Source organism: Orussus abietinus, unplaced genomic scaffold, assembly GCF_000612105.2.
Source record: "Orussus abietinus isolate OABI.00-Male unplaced genomic scaffold, Oabi_2.0 scaffold10, whole genome shotgun sequence".
Taxonomy (NCBI): domain Eukaryota; kingdom Metazoa; phylum Arthropoda; class Insecta; order Hymenoptera; family Orussidae; genus Orussus; species Orussus abietinus.
The window spans coordinates 475,875-493,540 of NW_019396009.1; the positions used below are offsets into that span (position 1 = coordinate 475,875).

Consider the following 17,666-nt stretch of genomic DNA (forward strand, 5'->3'; position numbering starts at 1 on the left):
CGTTCGCTATTCTCTTCCCGCTTTTGATTTCGTTCTTCATCCTGGCGAAGGTGTGATAGTAGGAGGCCACGTAAGTGATGATGGATTTCTCGTCGGGCCTCGCAGTGTCCACGTCCTCGGCGTCCAACAACCGCGGTATCCCCAATTCCGAATTGGCCACGTCGAAAGCATAATTGAGATTGTCGATGTGCTTGTTCTGCTGGAGCTCCGACCAATTGACCAGGTCTGGTCTGTGAGCGTGTATGAGCGCATTGAAGCCAAGACCGCTCCTCCACGAACCTTTTGTGCACCATAACAATGCAATTTAGTCTAACGACCCCGGAGGAAAAAGGATTTAATCGAGGGGAAAAAATATCCGCTCGAACGTTACATTCGCAAAGAAACCGCCCGTTAAGTCGGCGGAGACCATTCTCCCAATTCCTGGGGTCATCGAAACCGTAGATAAAAATATTAGCATCGATATCGGGGAACCATTCTAGACATTCCCTAAGATAAACCCCATCGAGACGCTTTACCCGTGAAGTCCTGAATGTTGACGCCAGGATAGCCATTGGTCTTCCTCTGGCACCACAGAAGGAGCGCATCCTTCGCGGACTTCTTCTCGCTGCTCTCATTTTCCTCGTCGACGTCGATTTCTATCTCCTGGATTTGGAATCGCAGGATGATGGTCCAGATGAGGCCGAGAATCAGTCTCGGGTTCCCGTCGACGATGTCCTCGGCGCCGATGCTCTCCAATCGTACCTGCAAGGAAAATGCATCGATAATTTACACCCTTGGTCCCCGCGACCCGAAGCAATTTTCGTTGAAATTATCGATGAGGCGGGAACAATAAGGGGCCCGTTCCCTTTAAATCGCAGCCAGGGACGAAAGGATAAGGCTCGGCGGGTCTAATTTAGACAAGATCGAGCGGTATCCCGTGCAACGTTTGTGATGCTTGGAATGCCGTCCGATCGCTTGCGGATCGGACACGACAAGGCCACCGAGGGAAGTGTTGCTTTTGCAAGGCGACGAACAATACCGGAATCCAAAAGAAAGCACCGAGAAAGCCCGCGTTAATTTAAGGCCCGATTCGTTCCGAAAAGCGACGCTACGTGTCTATCCCTCGAAATTAATAACCGCCGCAAACCAAGAGTCACAACATCCGGAAGGTACGACGCGCAATTAGGCCCCGACGTAAAGCGCGCGGCTTATCGTTATCATTTTCTATTTTCATCCCGCAGGAGAGGACGTAACCGCCACCGTTAATTCCTCCCTCGGAATTCCCAAGGAGGGATAAAGAAGGAAAGCCGACGATTTACGAACGGTGGGGAGAGAAATTCCATATAGAATCGACTCGTCCCCGAAATCCGATTATTTCGCATTCTCGACTCCTCCTTCCGGTTTATCCCGTGCATCTCGAGAGTTCTCGAGGACGCTCCTCCTTCCGGAAGATCAGCGCGGAGAGGAAACACTTTCCGGCGCAAAAACAATACGAGCTCTTAAATGACGGGAGGAGGTCTCGAAAAGTCGTAAAAAAATCGCCTCCCGCAATTTATGTCGGGTCCCTCGTAAAGGCTCGGGGTGAGGAGAGGAGAGAATTCGAGAAAAGAAGGGGAGGAGCCCTGAATGAAGCGGGCCCGTTACTTGGACGCGTATCGACCTTCGAATTTCGGCAACGCCCGAGAGCCGCGTGCCCGCACGCGGTAATCGCGGCTCGAGCGAGACAGGAATAACGAACGAGCCGCGAGCCCGTGCACGGCCAAGTTAGAACGCGATAAATGTACGGTTACGTTCCGCGAGTAAACCCATAGTTCAAAGTCGTGAGGCGCGGGTATTGGCAAAGGACGGGCGTTGCGACACCGCTAATTATTCCATTACACCGAAGGAGGTGGGTGTCCCGGCCCGGACCGATAACGCGGATGCATTCCGCGAGGAATGCGAACGCAGGAGCAATATCCGCGATATTTACGATATTCCCGGCAACGCAACGGAATTTTCAAGGTCGGACACTCCACGTCCATTTACTTCCCGCTATATTGGAGCGGTCTCGTTAATCTGCTCGCCCGTTATGCCGCGACCGTCCCGATGGAATGCCAAATGGAACGATACGCGGAAAGACGAGCTCGGAGGATAGCGGAGGGTGCGGAAAACGCGTGGCCGCGTCTACGCCTACGCGCCGAGGGGCCCGGAGCGTTAAATTAACGGCCCGTTCTTGTCTCCTCGATCGGCCGAGGCGAATTTCAGCTCGTTATTTGCCCGTCGTCCCTCGCAGCTTACAACGCTCCGCCGTCGCCTCCGCCGACGATTTCTCCTCTTCTTGCGCGGAGGAACGTTCGACGGGCGACTCCGGAAGCGCGCCAGGAAAAAGCGAGAAAACGGGAAGGATATTCCGTCGATTTCGAGCCGGAACGCTCCCCGATCTGAAATTCAACGGATCGATCGCCGAGCCGTGAGATTCCTCGCGCCGAGTGCCGGGATCGATCAGCGATCGACTTCCTCGTGCCCGGCGAGACTTTAAGTCAAAAATTAATACCTCGTCCTATTTCGACAATTTCGCCAGTTCTTAGATCACGTTTGCGACCGCTCTTACGCGAAGTGTCCGGGAATTCCTGCCAATTCCAGGCACCGGGAACCACTGACCCTTGCTCTTGCCATTCGAGCCGCTAGCGGCGATCGTCGCGATCGATTCCTTTCCAACGGCTTTTTTTTTCCTTTTCTCGCCCATCTTTCCCTTAGCGATTCTTTGCAGACGAGCTCTCGGGTTCCCGGGCCCAACCGGAAGAACCTCGCAGGGATTGCATGACTGCCCGATGCTACTATTACGTCACGGACGGTGGTTCCTGCGATACTTGCTCTGGGATTATCTTCCCTTTTCCCTGCGAGCCGATCCCCGGATCGATTTTGCATCCTCTGAAAAAAAAAAAAAAAAAAAAGAAAAAAATCGCGCCGATTTTTCTCGAGGCTCGGTGAGAACGTACTAAATAAATTCCCTCTAGAAGAAGAGAGGAGCGATCGTTCCTGCCGCGAAACGCCCATTCGAAGTTTCAATTGCCCTCGGCTGGAATTTAATCGAGGCCTGTTAAGGCCTCGCTGGAAAGAAATCGCTCCGAAAGAAGTAGCCCAACGAACGTTTTCCCTCCCGGGGAGTTGGCGCACTCGGGGCCAAAATTCGAAACGGCCTTTTCCGCGAGGCGGCATTCTCCTCACGGAAATCGGTGCCAACGGTTCCCGTTGCGTGGCGCATATCGATGCAAACGATCGAGGTGCACCTATGCACCGCGGCCACTTGGGAGTAGCTCGGACCCGAATGCTCGAAACTCGGAAACCGAAGTCTCGACGAGGTATTTTTTTTTTTTCGAGAGAAAGCGAATGGCGCGAGCCCGAGGTCGATATCTCTAGGCGAGGTGTCGGAACCGAGGAGAGTCTCGGCGAGGTACGGGAGTGGACCTCGACCCAGGAACCGGTAAACATTAGCGAGAAAGCAACCGCTCATTACCCGGGAACCAAATTTCTAATTCTTCCTTCAAAATCGAAGCTACTCTCGAGCGGCTCCACGGTAAAAAAAGAAAAGGTTCGTCCTACGATAACATTTTTTTCTTTTCAACGGGGAGAAATATGCCACTTGGGTCACTCCTTTGCGAATGAGCAATACCGCGGGGCAAGAGGCGATTGCGCGGCGGGTTTTAATTTTTTCCAATTTTTGTAGGGCATCTGGGAGAAACGCGAGTCCTCGAGGATGGCGATCGGCGTGCAGTCCGCGATCGGTGGGCGCACATGTACGTGCGACACGAAAGGAAGGCCTCGTCGCGTAGCGGTTTTCCGCGCCGCATCGTTTGCGTCAGCGGTCGCGCATTCTTGGCAGAGCACGGAATGTGGATCGAAGGTATGCGAATGACAACTCGGGAGAGATAGATATTGCGAGAGGCGGTTATACGAGCGGAATCGAGAGGATCTCGAGCCTCGCCGAGATCAGCGGGGGGCATCGGGTCGTCCGCCGTTCCCCTTGGTCCTCCATTCGCCACTAACAATTTATTCTCTATAAACATTCGGAACATCGTTTTCAAAAAAGGAAGAAAAAAAAAAATTACTACGTCTTCTTTCTCTTAATTATTTTTCGAGAAAAGCTCCGACCCTCTGCAGGGACCGAATTCTACTCGCATCAGCTGATCGAAGCGATTCCGCGAGGGATATAATTTCCAACTGTCGAAGGCGTCCCGATCGATCGATATTTATCGTTCCCCAGCTCGAGGGAGATCTCCGGAGTCTAATCCACTCGGAGCTTTGAATCGGGCTCGGTGATTTCGTCCAGTCGCGATGGGCTCGAATCGAAGGGCTAATTAAATCGATTTTTCCCCCTCGATCGGACTCGCCGAGAGGACGAGGGACGATCGAGGGGAATTCTTCAAGGTCGAGCGAGCCGTCTTCCACGTCGTTCGAGCTCCTCGGACTAATAAAGTCTTCCGACGTCGTAACGCTTTTCTACTACTTGTACCGTAACGCGTCCCTCGTTACGGGATACATTAGTGGTTTACGGGTACATAAGCCGGCTATGTGCGGTATACGCGAGTACATGGCGGTGCCCGCGGTACGCAAACCAGGACAGAGAGGGATAGAAGACGATGGAACGGAATGGGAGTCTTTCCCCGATGCCCTCCGCATATTCCGCCCGATATCGCGTTGCACCTGCGCGGCAGTTTGCTCCTCTATATTTATTTATCGCCGGAGTTTATGTTTCCTTCGTCCAGGAAACGAGGCGAGCGCTGTACGCCGGAGCATAACGGATTCCCCGAAAGCCCCCGTGTAATTGGAATCGCCGCTTTTTCTCACTTCTCCCATCCCGATTTCTAATTCGGCGCAGTCGCGGGAGCGTGCAATCTGCAACCAAGAGGAAGCGCACTTTCCGCCTTTCGATCCTTGCTTCCCGAGGTTTCGAAAAGTCCGGCGGGCCCGTCATTGCGCCAGCGGGCAATTATGAGCGGCCTGGCGAAAATTTCTCGGAGTTTCCGGATTTCGCTATCGGGGAGCCTCGACTCCTTCTCGGCGGTTCTCCGGTGGAATCTTCCCAGGACGATCGGGAACGCTATCGCGCGCCTCGGCGCGAACATGCACTTCGTGGCCTAACGAGGATCGAGATGGCACGTCGGAGGAGGAAGGGAACGGAGGCGACGTCGGCGAGTCTAGGAGTCGGCACGACTCTTTCCGTCGATCGTCCCGTCGAGGGTTAAAAAATGGCGAGACGCCCGATAAGGGGGAAAATATGGGATTCCAGTCGAGGATCGACGATGCGTCCGTCCCGATCCGAGCACTCCGGAGGTGCGTCGAGATGGAGAGTCGACGGTCGCGCGTTTATTATCTCGCGACCACTTATCCGCGATTTCACCACGGGTGTTAACGGAGTCGGCGACGGGGACCGCGTTAACGCCTCTTGTTAAACGGCGGTAAAACGACGGCGCGACCTATTCGGAAGTCAATGGCAAGTCGAGATAGGGTTTCCCCGTTTCCAAGATTCAGAGGAGCGCGGTGAAAATTTTCGAAAGTTCCGGAAAACTGTCCAAGGGATATCGGGCGCAAGAAAATTAATCGGCGCACTTTCGAGGGGCCGGGGTGCGCGAGTGCGGAGCTAGAGAGAGAGGGGAGAAAGAGGAGCCTTAACGAGGCTCCCCGACATGTGGCGTGCAGTCTCGCCGAGAGAGTCGGGACGAGATAGGACTTTTACGGCGCCATTCCGGGGCAGAGGATGTCGGACTCGTAAAATCTAGAAAAAGGAACGGGGACGCGGCCTAATGCTTTCTCCGTTGTCCATTGTCGGGCGAAGAGAAAGGCGGGAAGAATCCAGGCCCGCGCGGACGGAGGAACAGGGCGAAAAACGCGTCCTCCCCGTAACTCCACGATCGACGCATTCCGGAATTCTCCCCGGAAACGGCAACGAACGCCCGCCGATAACCCATTCATTCTTACAAGTTTGGCATGCCCAAACCAAGCCTTAAGAGCGACGAGGGTATGTACTTGGCGCGAAACTCCGTCCTGATTTCCTAATTTCCGGCGTCGCGAGGAGGATCGACGGACGTGAGCCGGAGACGCCGCATCCGGACCGGTCACGTCCCGGTCCGCAAACGTGTCCCCCGGCCGGGCACGAGCGGCCCGGCAATTGCGCCGATCGCGTAATCGCCGTTGCACCTCGAATTCCCGGTGCTTTCGAATCACCTGAAACCGACGAATTCCTCGCGGCTGACGAATTTCTCCCGCGACCTTGTTGGCGCGCCATGCTAATTGCGGCGCACACTTCCGACCGGCGCCCTCGCGTCCTTCTTTTCCCTTTCCCCCGGTTCCTCGAGATGTTTACCCTCGCAAAATCCGTGCGAGGAAAAAAAGAAAAGAAAAAAAAATGCGCCAACCGAGGACCGCGAGCCAGGAGCACGACTCGGGTCCCTGCGGTTCGCCGGGACTCCGTGGAGAACTTTTTTAACGGCGAACTGGTCCTCCGCCGAAAAGTATCGAGTTTCCGCCCGAAACGCCCCTCGCAGGATTCTCCGCGGAATGGCCTCGCGCCCGCCGATATATTCGAATTATAATCGTAATTAACGATCGCGTTCGCGAGCGTTTCCGCCGAGGACGTGCAACTCCTTTACGGAGTTTCGTTTATCCTCGGGATATAAAAAGTGGAGGCGCTGAGGTTGCAGTCCCGGCCTCGGTGGAGGGCAGAAATGCCCTCGGCGCACCTCGAGCACATGGCGTCGATCCTCGATAACACGCATTTGCGATAATTGACTGTCGATTGCGTGCGGTTGGCCCGCGCGGGATTATTCGAGCCGGCCTCGCGCTCGTCTCAGGACCACATACCGAGCGCGAGAAACCTCCGAGGAAACCGGGCCGGGCCGAATAATCTCGATTACATCTCGACGAGTCGCTTCGGGACGCTCGCAATATCGTACCCCCGCGATAAATCCATTGATTTCTATAAATCCAGCCGAGGAGGCTGCGCCTCTCGCGCGGAACTCGTGACCGACATACGTCGCGAGAGCGGAGATCGGGCTCGTAAAATCGTTTACATCGGCACGGTTTGTCGAGGAAGAGTTATGGCGGTATCGGAGGGCGAAGCGGTAAGAGGGAGAGAGAGGGGAGGCGAGAAGTACATTGGGATAAAAGGAGAAAAGAGCGAGAAAAAAGGACGGCGCGAGGCCCGTGGGCGCTTTAAAGAGGCTCCGAGTGGATTTACGCGGTGCGGTCCCATCTCCTACCGGGGCCGTGGTTTACAACGTCGTTTACAGTTATGTAAATATCGGCCCGAGCGCGGAGGCGTCGGTCGATGCTTTAGGAGATCGCCGGCCGAACCCCCGGACACTTTTCTGGAGTTTAAACGGTGTTTTAACCTCCGAGAAGCGAGTCTCTCGTTCGGGACTGGACTCTTCTCGCCCTCGTCCGTTTCCTCTCCAGAGATTCGTCTTTTGCCTCCTCCGTCTCCTAGGACGTGTTTACCCGGTCCCGATTTCAAGTCGGCGTTCGTCGAGGAGACCGAGCCTTAATTCCAATCGCGGAAATCACCCATTCCTAATTCCACGAGCGGATCCACCGACTTCGAGTGGCAGAGGACTTTCACGCCTCGCAAGGTGCCTCGTGACGGCGTTAATCACGGCAACGTCACTTTCACAATTCGTGAGCCATTCGAAATTCCGCCTCTCCGAGGAAACCTCGAAACGGTCCCGAGGATCCTCGCGGATCGCGACGAGTCCCGACAACCGCGACGGCTTTTCGGGAGTCTTGAAAGATCTTAGACCGGTGGAGGCGCCGATGCTTCTCCAGAGGGGAACATAAAATTGGCAAGGGCGCCGTCGAATTCCGCGTTCGCCCGGCCGCGAAAGAGGTGCGCAAGGAGTGTCCAGTTACGCAAGAGCGAAACGTAATCGGGGTCTTAAGGAATTCCGCCTTGCACTCGGGAAAACGGGCCCGGAACGTGGCATTCGGGCTCGGCGGATCGCCGTCCGGAACGAATCTAGCGCGTCCGCCGTTATCGCCGATTCCGCGGCACACATCGAGCGGACGACCCCCTGACGGCTGGACAACAACGTCGACGACGAGGCCCAGGTCCTATGGCAAGAGTCGTTACATACGTGTTCCTTGCGCGGTAATCGGCGAGTCCGGCCAGGGAGGGCCGAGAGGTTACGAGGAGCCCTCGGCCCCGAAACCGTAATATGCGATACCGGGCCGGCCTCCCCGTAGAAGCGATTATTAATAAGCAATGCCGGGTCTCGTTTTATTTCACATCTGTGGGACTCACGGTCTGGCGAGTTTCGCTCGGTCGCTGACCTCTCGCTCCTTCTCTCCCTCTCCGGCCCCCCGAGCTCCCCCCGCACCCGCGGGGCCCGACGCGGGCCGGCGTCTCGATTTATGGACCGCAGAAAATTAACGAAAAAAATCGAAACCGGCCAAAAGCGCGTGCGCCCGCGCCGCGGAAGAGCGTCCCTCTTCCTCTCGGCAAGGCTACGTAAGAGCGAGGACAACCGGGCAACGAGGACGTCCGGAAGTGCGCCGGTGACATCATACGATGTACGTCCGCGTCGCGGGCCCCGGGGGGCGACGCCTCCGTAACCGGGAGGTCGCGCTCTTTTTGTTCCTTTCGGAAGGAAAAAGGAAAAACGGAGACGGTCGAGGTCGGCCGATCGCGTTCGCCGGGAAACTTAGCTCTCGACTTCGCTCGGCCGGCGGACTTCCAGAAGCGGCCACTTAGCGGCAAACGCGCCGCGTAATTGAAGGAACGTTAATTGCGCCGCGACCAGGGACGGCCTCTCGAATTTCTCAGATTACGCGAATACTCAGCGAGGATTTCGGATTCCCGGGGATTTGAGAATTCCGCGCGAGGCGCGCCGCGCCGGGTCTTCTCGGAACCCCGAACAAATTCCTCCCTAATTACTGGGGGTTGGATTCCTGCGGGACCGGGAGCGCGGAATGGCCGGGTCCGGCCCGACGATGCCCCCTTTTGCCAAACCCTCGCGAACCGCGGGGAACGGTCTCGAATTCGATGTTCGTTCCGATCCGGTCCTGGGAAATTGATAAGTTTCATCGTTCTCTCCCCACCGATTGGGATCTCGGCGACCGCTCGCCGAGGAACTCGTAAAAACAATAGGCTGGCTCGTGAGAATCAATTAAGACGAAACTGGCACGACCGGGTCGTTAGAAAGTTTTCCTTCAATTAAGTTATGGAAATTTAACGGAGTGCCTCCTCGATAGAGGCACGTCGGCGACGTCCAAGATGGCCGCTCTTGAGCGAGGACGTCGTCGCTCGAGTTCGGTGGATCTACGCTAGTTGCTTCGCCCCGAACCTGGTTTAATCGGCCCAGTAAAGTCGACGATTTATCGCCGAGACGTTAGCCTTGCCGTTTCCAGCCCGTCAACGTCCATTCTCGCGACGATCCAAATGCCTAACTCGGGCGAGCTCGGAGGTGCACCCTCTCGCGGTCTCGTAAAATCGCGCCTCCTCGTCTCTCTCTCTCTTCCTCCGTATCCTTGAAATACCGACACGAGGAAACGGGGGAAACAGGAAACATAGGGCAAACCAACGGGACGAGAAGCGACTAGGTCGGTTTCGATGCAGGACCTTGGGCGGCCGAGAATAAAGATGACAAGTGGAGTCGCACGGCGTCGCGGAGAGAGGTATAAACGCACCTCGGCGTAGCGTGAATATGAAATGAGACATTGATTCATAGGGCAATTAAATCGAGCCTATCTTTCCTAGGCAATCGTAAAGCTCCCTACGTCGCCTCGGGATTCGAGGAGAACTCGCGCGATTATCCTCGTCGCGGTTATCACTCGTGTTTCGGTATTTTACGACGAAGCCGCGGACCGGACGGCAAAAATTCCCACGGGTCCATTCGATAAAAAAAAAAAAAAAAAAAAAACCGGCGGAATCGGGTCCCCTGATCTCACCAAAGCGTTCCCCTCGAGGGATCCACGTTAGTGACGGGCAAAATCGATCTCGGTGTTGCATGGTCTTGGTTGTATATTTTATTTAAAAAAAAAAAAAAAAAAAAGAAAAATGGTTTCGCACAATTTCCAAGACCAAGACCGATCAGGCGCGTCACCGATTCGCGGATTCCGACGATACGACCCTGGGTCGCGGTCCTTCGGAGGATCGGCCGTACTATCCTTAACTCAGATCCCGCAAACGTCCATCATGCATTATTTACTAAGCGCATGGTCGATCGGTTGCGAGTCGCTGTTACGGCCGGCCGTGTTTGCCGCATAACGCGGAGAAAGGTCCCTCGAGCGCGGAGAACACACATTCCGCTCGCGCTCGCGATCAAGGCCCGTTCCACGGTGGATACCGCACCTGAGAGTTCGGAAAACGCATTCGCGATCCGGGGTCGAACGCGAAACGGAAGATCCGCAACGTCGAGCCGAGCCCCGAGCCGTTGGACGCGTCCGCTCGTTAAAAGCCCCGTGGGTATTGGCGCGTTATGTACCCGCCCGGTTTCTCGGGAATAGGTTGCAGATGTGGAAACGGTCCGGCGAGCCGGAGGCTTCCGTTGCGCCGGCGTCGACGGCATACCGGGGAGAAAGGCCGCCGAGTACGGATAAATGTAAAGAAAATGCTCTTTCCGAGGAAATCCGAAATTACAGCGCGTAACGCAGAAAATAAATTCGATCAAGGACGACCTAAAAGGCTCCGTCTACGGTTAGCGGCGCGTCTCGACTCTTCCTCGAGAAGTCTCACTCCATGCGCCGTAAACCGAGACGTTACCCCACGTTAAGGGGCCTTAAAGTTCGCTTTCGGAGATTCCCGCGGGGATGTCCGAAGGGGGCACAATAATACGACGTCCTTAAAGCGACTCGAGGACGTCTCGGCCCTATATGGGGCGCGGCTCTCCCTGCGGTCAAGGAAGGAAACCGCTCGAGCCCGGGTGGTCTCGAACTAGTTTCGATCGCGCTCGATGGATACGGAAAACGGCCGCCAGCAAAAACGCGCAAACGCAATGCAGACGTAACGCCTTGCTTCTCGGGGATACTGGGAACGCGCATACGTGCGGGAGTTTCGCCAATCCGGGAGATCGGAGGAAAAGTGGATAGCGAGGACCGATTCGGTCGGCACGAGGACGCGAATGTCGGACAAATTGTGGAAATCGTCGGATTCGGGCGACGAAGGAGAGGGACAGGCGTCCGAAACGCGACGGGAACGGAGGGTCGGTCCCGCGCCTCCACGGCGGAAATACGACGTGGGGCGGATCGAGTTCGCGGTAACAGGAGAATCGTCCGTTTCTTCGAGCGACTCTCTATGAATCCTCGCGTGTGGGTAGGCCTCGGTGGCTGGTCAATGCTCCGCCTGTGTGTTCGCATAAACTTTATTCCCCGGCCGGTTTCGAGCGCGCCGACGCGGATGGCTCCCGCCGCGGGTTCTACGTGTGCGCCGTGCATAAAACTATTATGTCATAAGCCACCGAGGGTATGGAGGCCATTCACGAGGAGGCTCCTCACTTGGCCGGCTTCGCGGAAGTCCTTTCCTCCCAAGACTTCCAGACGTCGCCTTTTCGCTCGCTCCTCGCGGAAACGTCTCGTTCCTCCCGCTCTCCGGACGAGGAAAGTCGGTCTCGGTCTCGCTCTTGAAAAAATCCGAGTACCGAGGACATTTCCAACGTCCTCGTCCTCTCGGTGGCTGCTTTTTGGGCAGCGGCAGCTTCTTCGCTTCTTGACCTCGTTCCATGCGGTGGTAGGAAACAATTACGGAGCAATGACGCGGTCCGTCTCTTGCCCCGTCGCCGTCTGGCATCAGGGGTCAACGAGGCGGCCCATCGACCGATTACGGCTTCCCCGGGTCGGAATGCCGCCCACCAGCGACCCGTCTCTCGTGGCTCCGCTTTGCATAGAGGTGACGTCTAAAAACCCCGACGGGGGAGTCGCGAACTCACCTTGGTGTGGAGGAAAGCCAGCGACTTGTTAACGTTCTCGATCTTGTGGACGCGCATCCGCCCGTTGTTGGGCTTGGCCAGTCGCTCGCCGGAGATGATCTCCAGGAGCTTGAGCAGCTTCTTCCCGTCGCCCAGGTCGGTGAACAGATCGTCCACCTCCATGCGCACCTGCAGCGAGGGGGAGGGAGGAATTATCACCCGAGTTGATTAAATTATCGCCGGTTTCGGCGACCGGGGAAAAGACCGAAGGCGCTCGCTTTCTCTCCCCTCCGGAGAAAGAGAAGAAGCCAGGAGGGAAAGGGAGGCCCCGGACGTGACGCTAACGCAAACGGTCCCCGGAATCCGGGCCTTGCCGCGTGCGTTGAAAATAAACGCACCTTCTGCAGAAACGAGTTGACCCATTTCGTGAAGGTCTTCTTCTGGATGTGCAGCCGCTCTTCCTGCAGGGCCTTGATGCGACCCTGCTCGAACTTGAGGACGTCCTCCCTCTGAGTCATTCTCCTCTGGATGTAGAGGCCGCCACGATATCGGTCGACTCTCCGCGGTTGATAGGAGACCGGGAACTCGTTGACGATCGGCGTTGCGGGGGGTGCGGCGCGGTGCCCAGCGCCGGGCTCATACTGCGCCCCTGAAACATGGATCGCGCTTCAGACTCCCCTCTTCGTCGCCACCGTCGTCGTCGGATTAATTCCACATTGGGATATTAGAAATGCAAAAAGTCACGGCTTCGGAATTCGGGCGGCCAGCGAGCGAGGGACATCGCCGAGTCCCGTCGAGACGGAGAGAGAGAGAAAAAGAGGGACCTCGTATAATGGGCCGCGTCCTTATTTACATCGGAATTATGTTTGTCAACGGACGGGGGAAAGCGAAAACCCGTCCAGCCGCCGGTGGGCATTGTCGTCCCGAAAGCTACCGGATTCGAAGCTTCAATGGCCAGCCATTGAAGCTCGAGATCGCGAAGACTCGAGCGGCCTTCGAGTACGTCTTCGGCATCATCCCCCACTGAGAAAGAAACCGCACAACTGGACCGGTCCTTTGGCTCCGTCTCCCTCTTTCTCTCTCTCTTTCTCTCTCCGGCGTAAGAGGTGGCCCCAGAAAAGGGAAGAAAAGGAGGGAGTAAACAACCCAGTGGCGACGTTGCCAAGTCGACCTCGAGGCGAACCCCGAGCCCGAAAGAGCCGCTCCGGAAGGACGAGCTGACGGAAATGAATGGCGGAAATTTATAAAGACTCTCGAACAATTGGTTATTAAAAAGGATCTCCACGAGTTACGACGCACGGTCGGCCCAACCTGAGGAGCAATGGACGTGTTTATTACGCGGCCGTTACGTCACGTTTCGCCCGACATGCGCGTATTCATAAATTATGTCGAGTGGGCGGATGCCGGGCCCGTGAAAGGAGAGTACGCGGTAGCCGCGGGAATAAAATACCACCGCGTTAGGACGGCTTTATGGCAAAGGGTGCACCGAGGTGCATCCTTCGACCCTCGGAATCCGAAATGCCAACTCGTCACCCCGGCTCCGCGAGAAAAAAAAAAAATATCTGGAGGAAAAAATCGCGAGATACGATCTCCGCTTGTGTGGAAACTATGGCGACGGCATTCCCGATATTGGAGCCTATTTCCATCGATGAACCGCCGCCGATAAGATATCGCTGCTAGGCGGACGCGTTATCGCGTCCCACCGAGAGCGGTGCGACAAAGTGCAAAAGTCGATTATAAAGAAAAAAAAAAAAAGGAAAAGAAAGCGTCTCGCCGTGGCGAACCCGACGCCGACGTTTGGCCGGTTGGCCTGGGAGGTTGAGCTTAAATTTTGTTTTTCCACGTTTTTGAAACAAAGGGGAAACCGCGAAGATCGGTAAAAACTCGGCCGACGAGGCGGGGCGTCTCATCTACGCTGCGTCGCCGAGACGAAACGTCGCGGAAAGGCCGTCGCGGCGTCGAGGCGTCACGCGGAAAATCACTCGGCCGACACTCGTAAAATTACGAGGCTCGGTGACGAATGGGGAATGACGGGGCGTTTAACCGATTCCGAGGTGCCGGCAATTTGCAGCCACTTCCTCTCGCAGCCAAGGAAGGAAAGGAGAGGCCGAGCCTTCGATTCCGCGTCGCCGGTTCTCGCTTTTGACGCCTGCCCAAAAGTGACAACGTAGATAAAGAACGACCCGTCGACGAGGAGACAAACGGTTCGACGTGAAAAGAGGTGTCTGGGTCTTGAAAAGCCAATCCGACGCCTGGCCTACGATCTAAACATCCACGAAATGACAAATGGGAACAAAAAAAAAAAGTCGCCTACAATTGCGCTCGAAATAGCGATTTAATCGCCGGGCGATAAAAACAAATCTGGAGCAATTTACCCAGCCGAGGTTTATGACGCGGAGACAAGTCGGTGATAAAGGCATCGCCCCCGATGCCGGTTATCGATAGGAAAGAGCCCGGAGGCAAAATCGACGAGATCGAGTCGTCACGTACCACTAGCCGTGTCAGCTAGAAAAATCACTAGAATCCACGTTTGGAATTTTTTTTTTTTCACGGTATTTTATCTAATCAGCCCAGTCCTTAACATTCCGAGCGCCTCTCGTCCATATCTCTGGCGTACGTCCATATTTACCGTATCTCTCCGCCATCGTTAGAAAACTGGCGGTCGCTCCGACCTTCTAATTACTCGGTGACGCCCGTGCAAGGTGTACACCTCACGGGTAATTCACGATTAACCGTTCGTCCTTTGCTCGTACATCGCGGGAGATATCCGCGGCGAGCCGAAGAAAAACTTCGTGGCAGGAGTATATCATTGACGACCGGTGACAAGCGACTGATTCAGCCGTTAGCTAAAGGCCACTAACAGGCCTCTTATCACTCGCGCCGCCAGGGTACCTTGAAAGTATGTTACCATGTACGCGCCGCATAGGCGTAGGGACCGGTTTACAAATAGAGTACGTATTCTTACGGTACGTAGTTTTTTCATAAGCGCGCTCGTTAAAGGGGGCAAAACGCTCATTAGGGCAGCCGAGCTTCCGGCGATGCGAATCAGGGCCGACCTCGACAAATAAACGACCTGCGGCCTGTTATTGCGGAATCTTGCAACGGGCCCGTTAAACGAGAACTCGACGCGTTCCCTCGACACGTGTGCAAATGTTTACGCAGCCACGAGGGCCTGCTCGGTCCCCGACGTCGACGTCGCCTCGACTTGGGCGTAACGCTCGTAGTTGGCAATTAAAGCCCCGACGGAAGTAACCGGAGACGAAAGTGCTGGAACAATGTTTCGAGCAAACATCGGTTATCTCAAGAGTAATGCCTCGCTCGTTGTTCGGCTCGCGCCGGCGACACCGACGTCCAAACGGGGCGGGACGTTCGTCGAATTACAAGAAACGAGGCGCTTCCTGGCGTCTCGATTTCAAAAGAGAGAGAAAAGAGGGAGGATGCCAGGTTTGGTTTCTTTCGAGGTCCGTTTCTTTCGCGCACTGACGAGGCGTTTTGTGAGCCAAATATCTCCTGTCAAAACCGAGCCCGAACGTCGGCTTCGAGGCATTGTCTCTCGAGGTCTAACGAAATGTCAAAACACTTCAGAAATCCGTAACGCCGTGTTACTATTTTTTTTTTCTCTCTCTCTCTCCCCGGGGCTCTCTCGCCGCGCCCGGAAACGCGATCGCGGAGGGATTCCGATCGGAGGGCAGAGATCGAAGCCAGATCGGGCGGATTCATCTCGAGGGGTATCGGGGCGATCATCTCGCACGGCGGATGGAATGACAATGAGCCCGAGTGAATGGACTCGGTTCCCCCTGAGGGAGCAGCCTCGATCCTCGCGGAAGCTGCTTGACGATTTATTTAGACCTGCCCCGATGATATCGCGGAACGACGTGCCGGGTCGCTCCCCCTCGGCAGGATCGCGACTCCGCGAGTATCCCGCGGCAAATGCGGAGAAAACGACCAAAGGCGCATAAATAAATAAACGAGGGAATAAACATAGGAAACGACGGTCGGTCCACTTCGAGAGCGGAAGTGCCAAACGGTCGCGAACGATCCCATGGCGCGCCGTTTCTGTCCATTGTTCGCCGCTCGGCCGAATTCCCATTGTCGGCGGCAGGAAGAGAGCGAGATCCCGCCGGAAATACGGTGCACGCATCTAGGTCGGTCGCATCGATGGACGGGGGCCGATCGTTCCGTTTATTCCGGCCGGATCCGTCAAAGGGTGCGTTTCGATTCCGCGACGCCGCGTCGCCGAATCCGACGCGACTCGGTAACGAGACTCGGCGTAATAATAGGGATTACGCGATGCCGTAAACGCGCCGCGAGATCGCCGCGCAACGAGTCCGCAACGAGGCCGCAACGGGGTGCGTTCAATCCCGCCGCGGATCTCGCTCTCGAGACCGCCGGGCGTTCTCGTCGCCTCCGGCACTCCGCGGTGGAAGGGGAAGAGAACTTTGGAGAAAGTCCCCCGGGACGGTTCTCGAACGAAGACGTCCACCCTCTGGAAAGATGTCAACCGATCGCTCGCCTATCGCGCTATGTCAAAGAAGGGGACAAAAGGGGGGAAAGAGGGAAAAAAACGAAATCCAAGTCGCGGCTGGACGGCGGGCAAATATAGGTTTCCCTTGCCGGTCCCCGTTTTCCGCGACGCTCGATAAATCCTCGCCGGGATTTCCGCGAGGAAATCCGCGCCGGGAAAGGACACCGATCGGAGTCGGAAGTGCGCTCGACGAATTTCGGATCGATCGTCGATCGCCCGCGCATCGACGCAGGGATCGATCGTTGCGGTAGGAACAGGTACGGATGATCGATAGTTTCCGATAGGCCGTGACGGCCGAAAAGGCACGATCGATCACCTATCCGCGGCTTAATTCGACGGAACGATGGCGTCGCTCATCGTCGGCCGAGAGGAAGCTCCCCGGTAATAGAGCTCCTCGAGACCGTTTTTTTTTTTTTTTCTCACGGCGAGATGTATCAATAAAACTCCACTTTCTCCTTCCGTCCTTTTCCCCGCCAGGCGAGAACTTCGGAGAGAGCGCCGATTAAAAGATTCTTCGGATCGACGAAATCCATCGAGTCGAGGAGCCGTCTCTCGTTACTCTGGTACTAACTTTATCCCGGGACAATGGTCGTCCTGCTTAATGATTTTCAATTCGAACGCCTCCTGGGCGTCGCGACGTTAAAAGGCGGAAGTCGCGAGGCGAGCAGATGTCGCGGAAAAAAAAAAGGGGGGGAACAAATGCTCGCGCAGTTCTCCCCTGCAGGCTCGAAGAAGCGAACAAAAAGGGTGGCAAGGGAGTCATGCCGGAGACGAAGCCCCGAGGGAGCGGATTCCGGATGCAACGACCCGGGGTGGAACTTCAAGGGGTTCCCTCCATCCGGGGGCGACTTACCGCCGGTTTACTCCCAGGATAGCGCTCTGTTCAAAGGCTGAAATTCAAATCCCCGGGCAAGAGGACTCGCCGCGAGGGGAAACGCTCTTAAAAAGGTCAATGAAAATTCCCGCGCAGCGGCGAGAAATTGCTTCATGCGAGCCGGTTAAAAATACCGCATGCCGTAATCGTGCCGTCACGTTCGCGGGGTACCGCGGGATAGTAATCTTATCGGTGCTCGTGCGAAGCCTACAGGGTGACTCGGAGCCGGCCCCGAGCGTTCCCTGCCCCCTCTCGAAAGACGGCAGTCCTTTGAGAGGTCGAAAACTTGCGAAGAACCTCGCCTGGATTTCCTCCCGTCCAGATTCTCAACGAGGGAGCGAAACCTCGTTTTTTGGATATTTTCGTTTCCCGAAAATATCCAAAAATCAAATAATTCATTTTTTCAATCGTG

At 55.8% G+C, this 17,666-nt stretch overlaps 1 protein-coding gene across 4 annotated transcripts in view; it reads right to left on the reverse strand.

The window, feature by feature from the left end:
* LOC105699712 (spectrin beta chain, non-erythrocytic 2) overlaps window positions 1–17,666 on the reverse strand; it is a 39,329-nt gene that overhangs the window by 15,798 nt on the left and 5,865 nt on the right. For 3 of the 4 annotated variants that reach the window (XM_012424916.2, XM_012424915.2, XM_012424914.2), the window contains exons 1-5: window positions 14,485–14,642; window positions 12,254–12,504; window positions 11,877–12,044; window positions 516–741; window positions 2–279 (exon numbers count right to left, since the gene is read on the reverse strand). In XM_012424916.2, coding sequence (XP_012280339.1) covers window positions 2–279; window positions 516–741; window positions 11,877–12,044; window positions 12,254–12,504; window positions 14,485–14,500 — 939 coding nt within the window. In that variant the 5' untranslated portion in view covers window positions 14,501–14,642. Of the gene's footprint in view, window position 1; window positions 280–515; window positions 742–11,876; window positions 12,045–12,253; window positions 12,505–14,484; window positions 14,643–17,666 lie in introns of those variants that run through there. The other variant, XM_023434409.1, reaches the window with a different exon arrangement.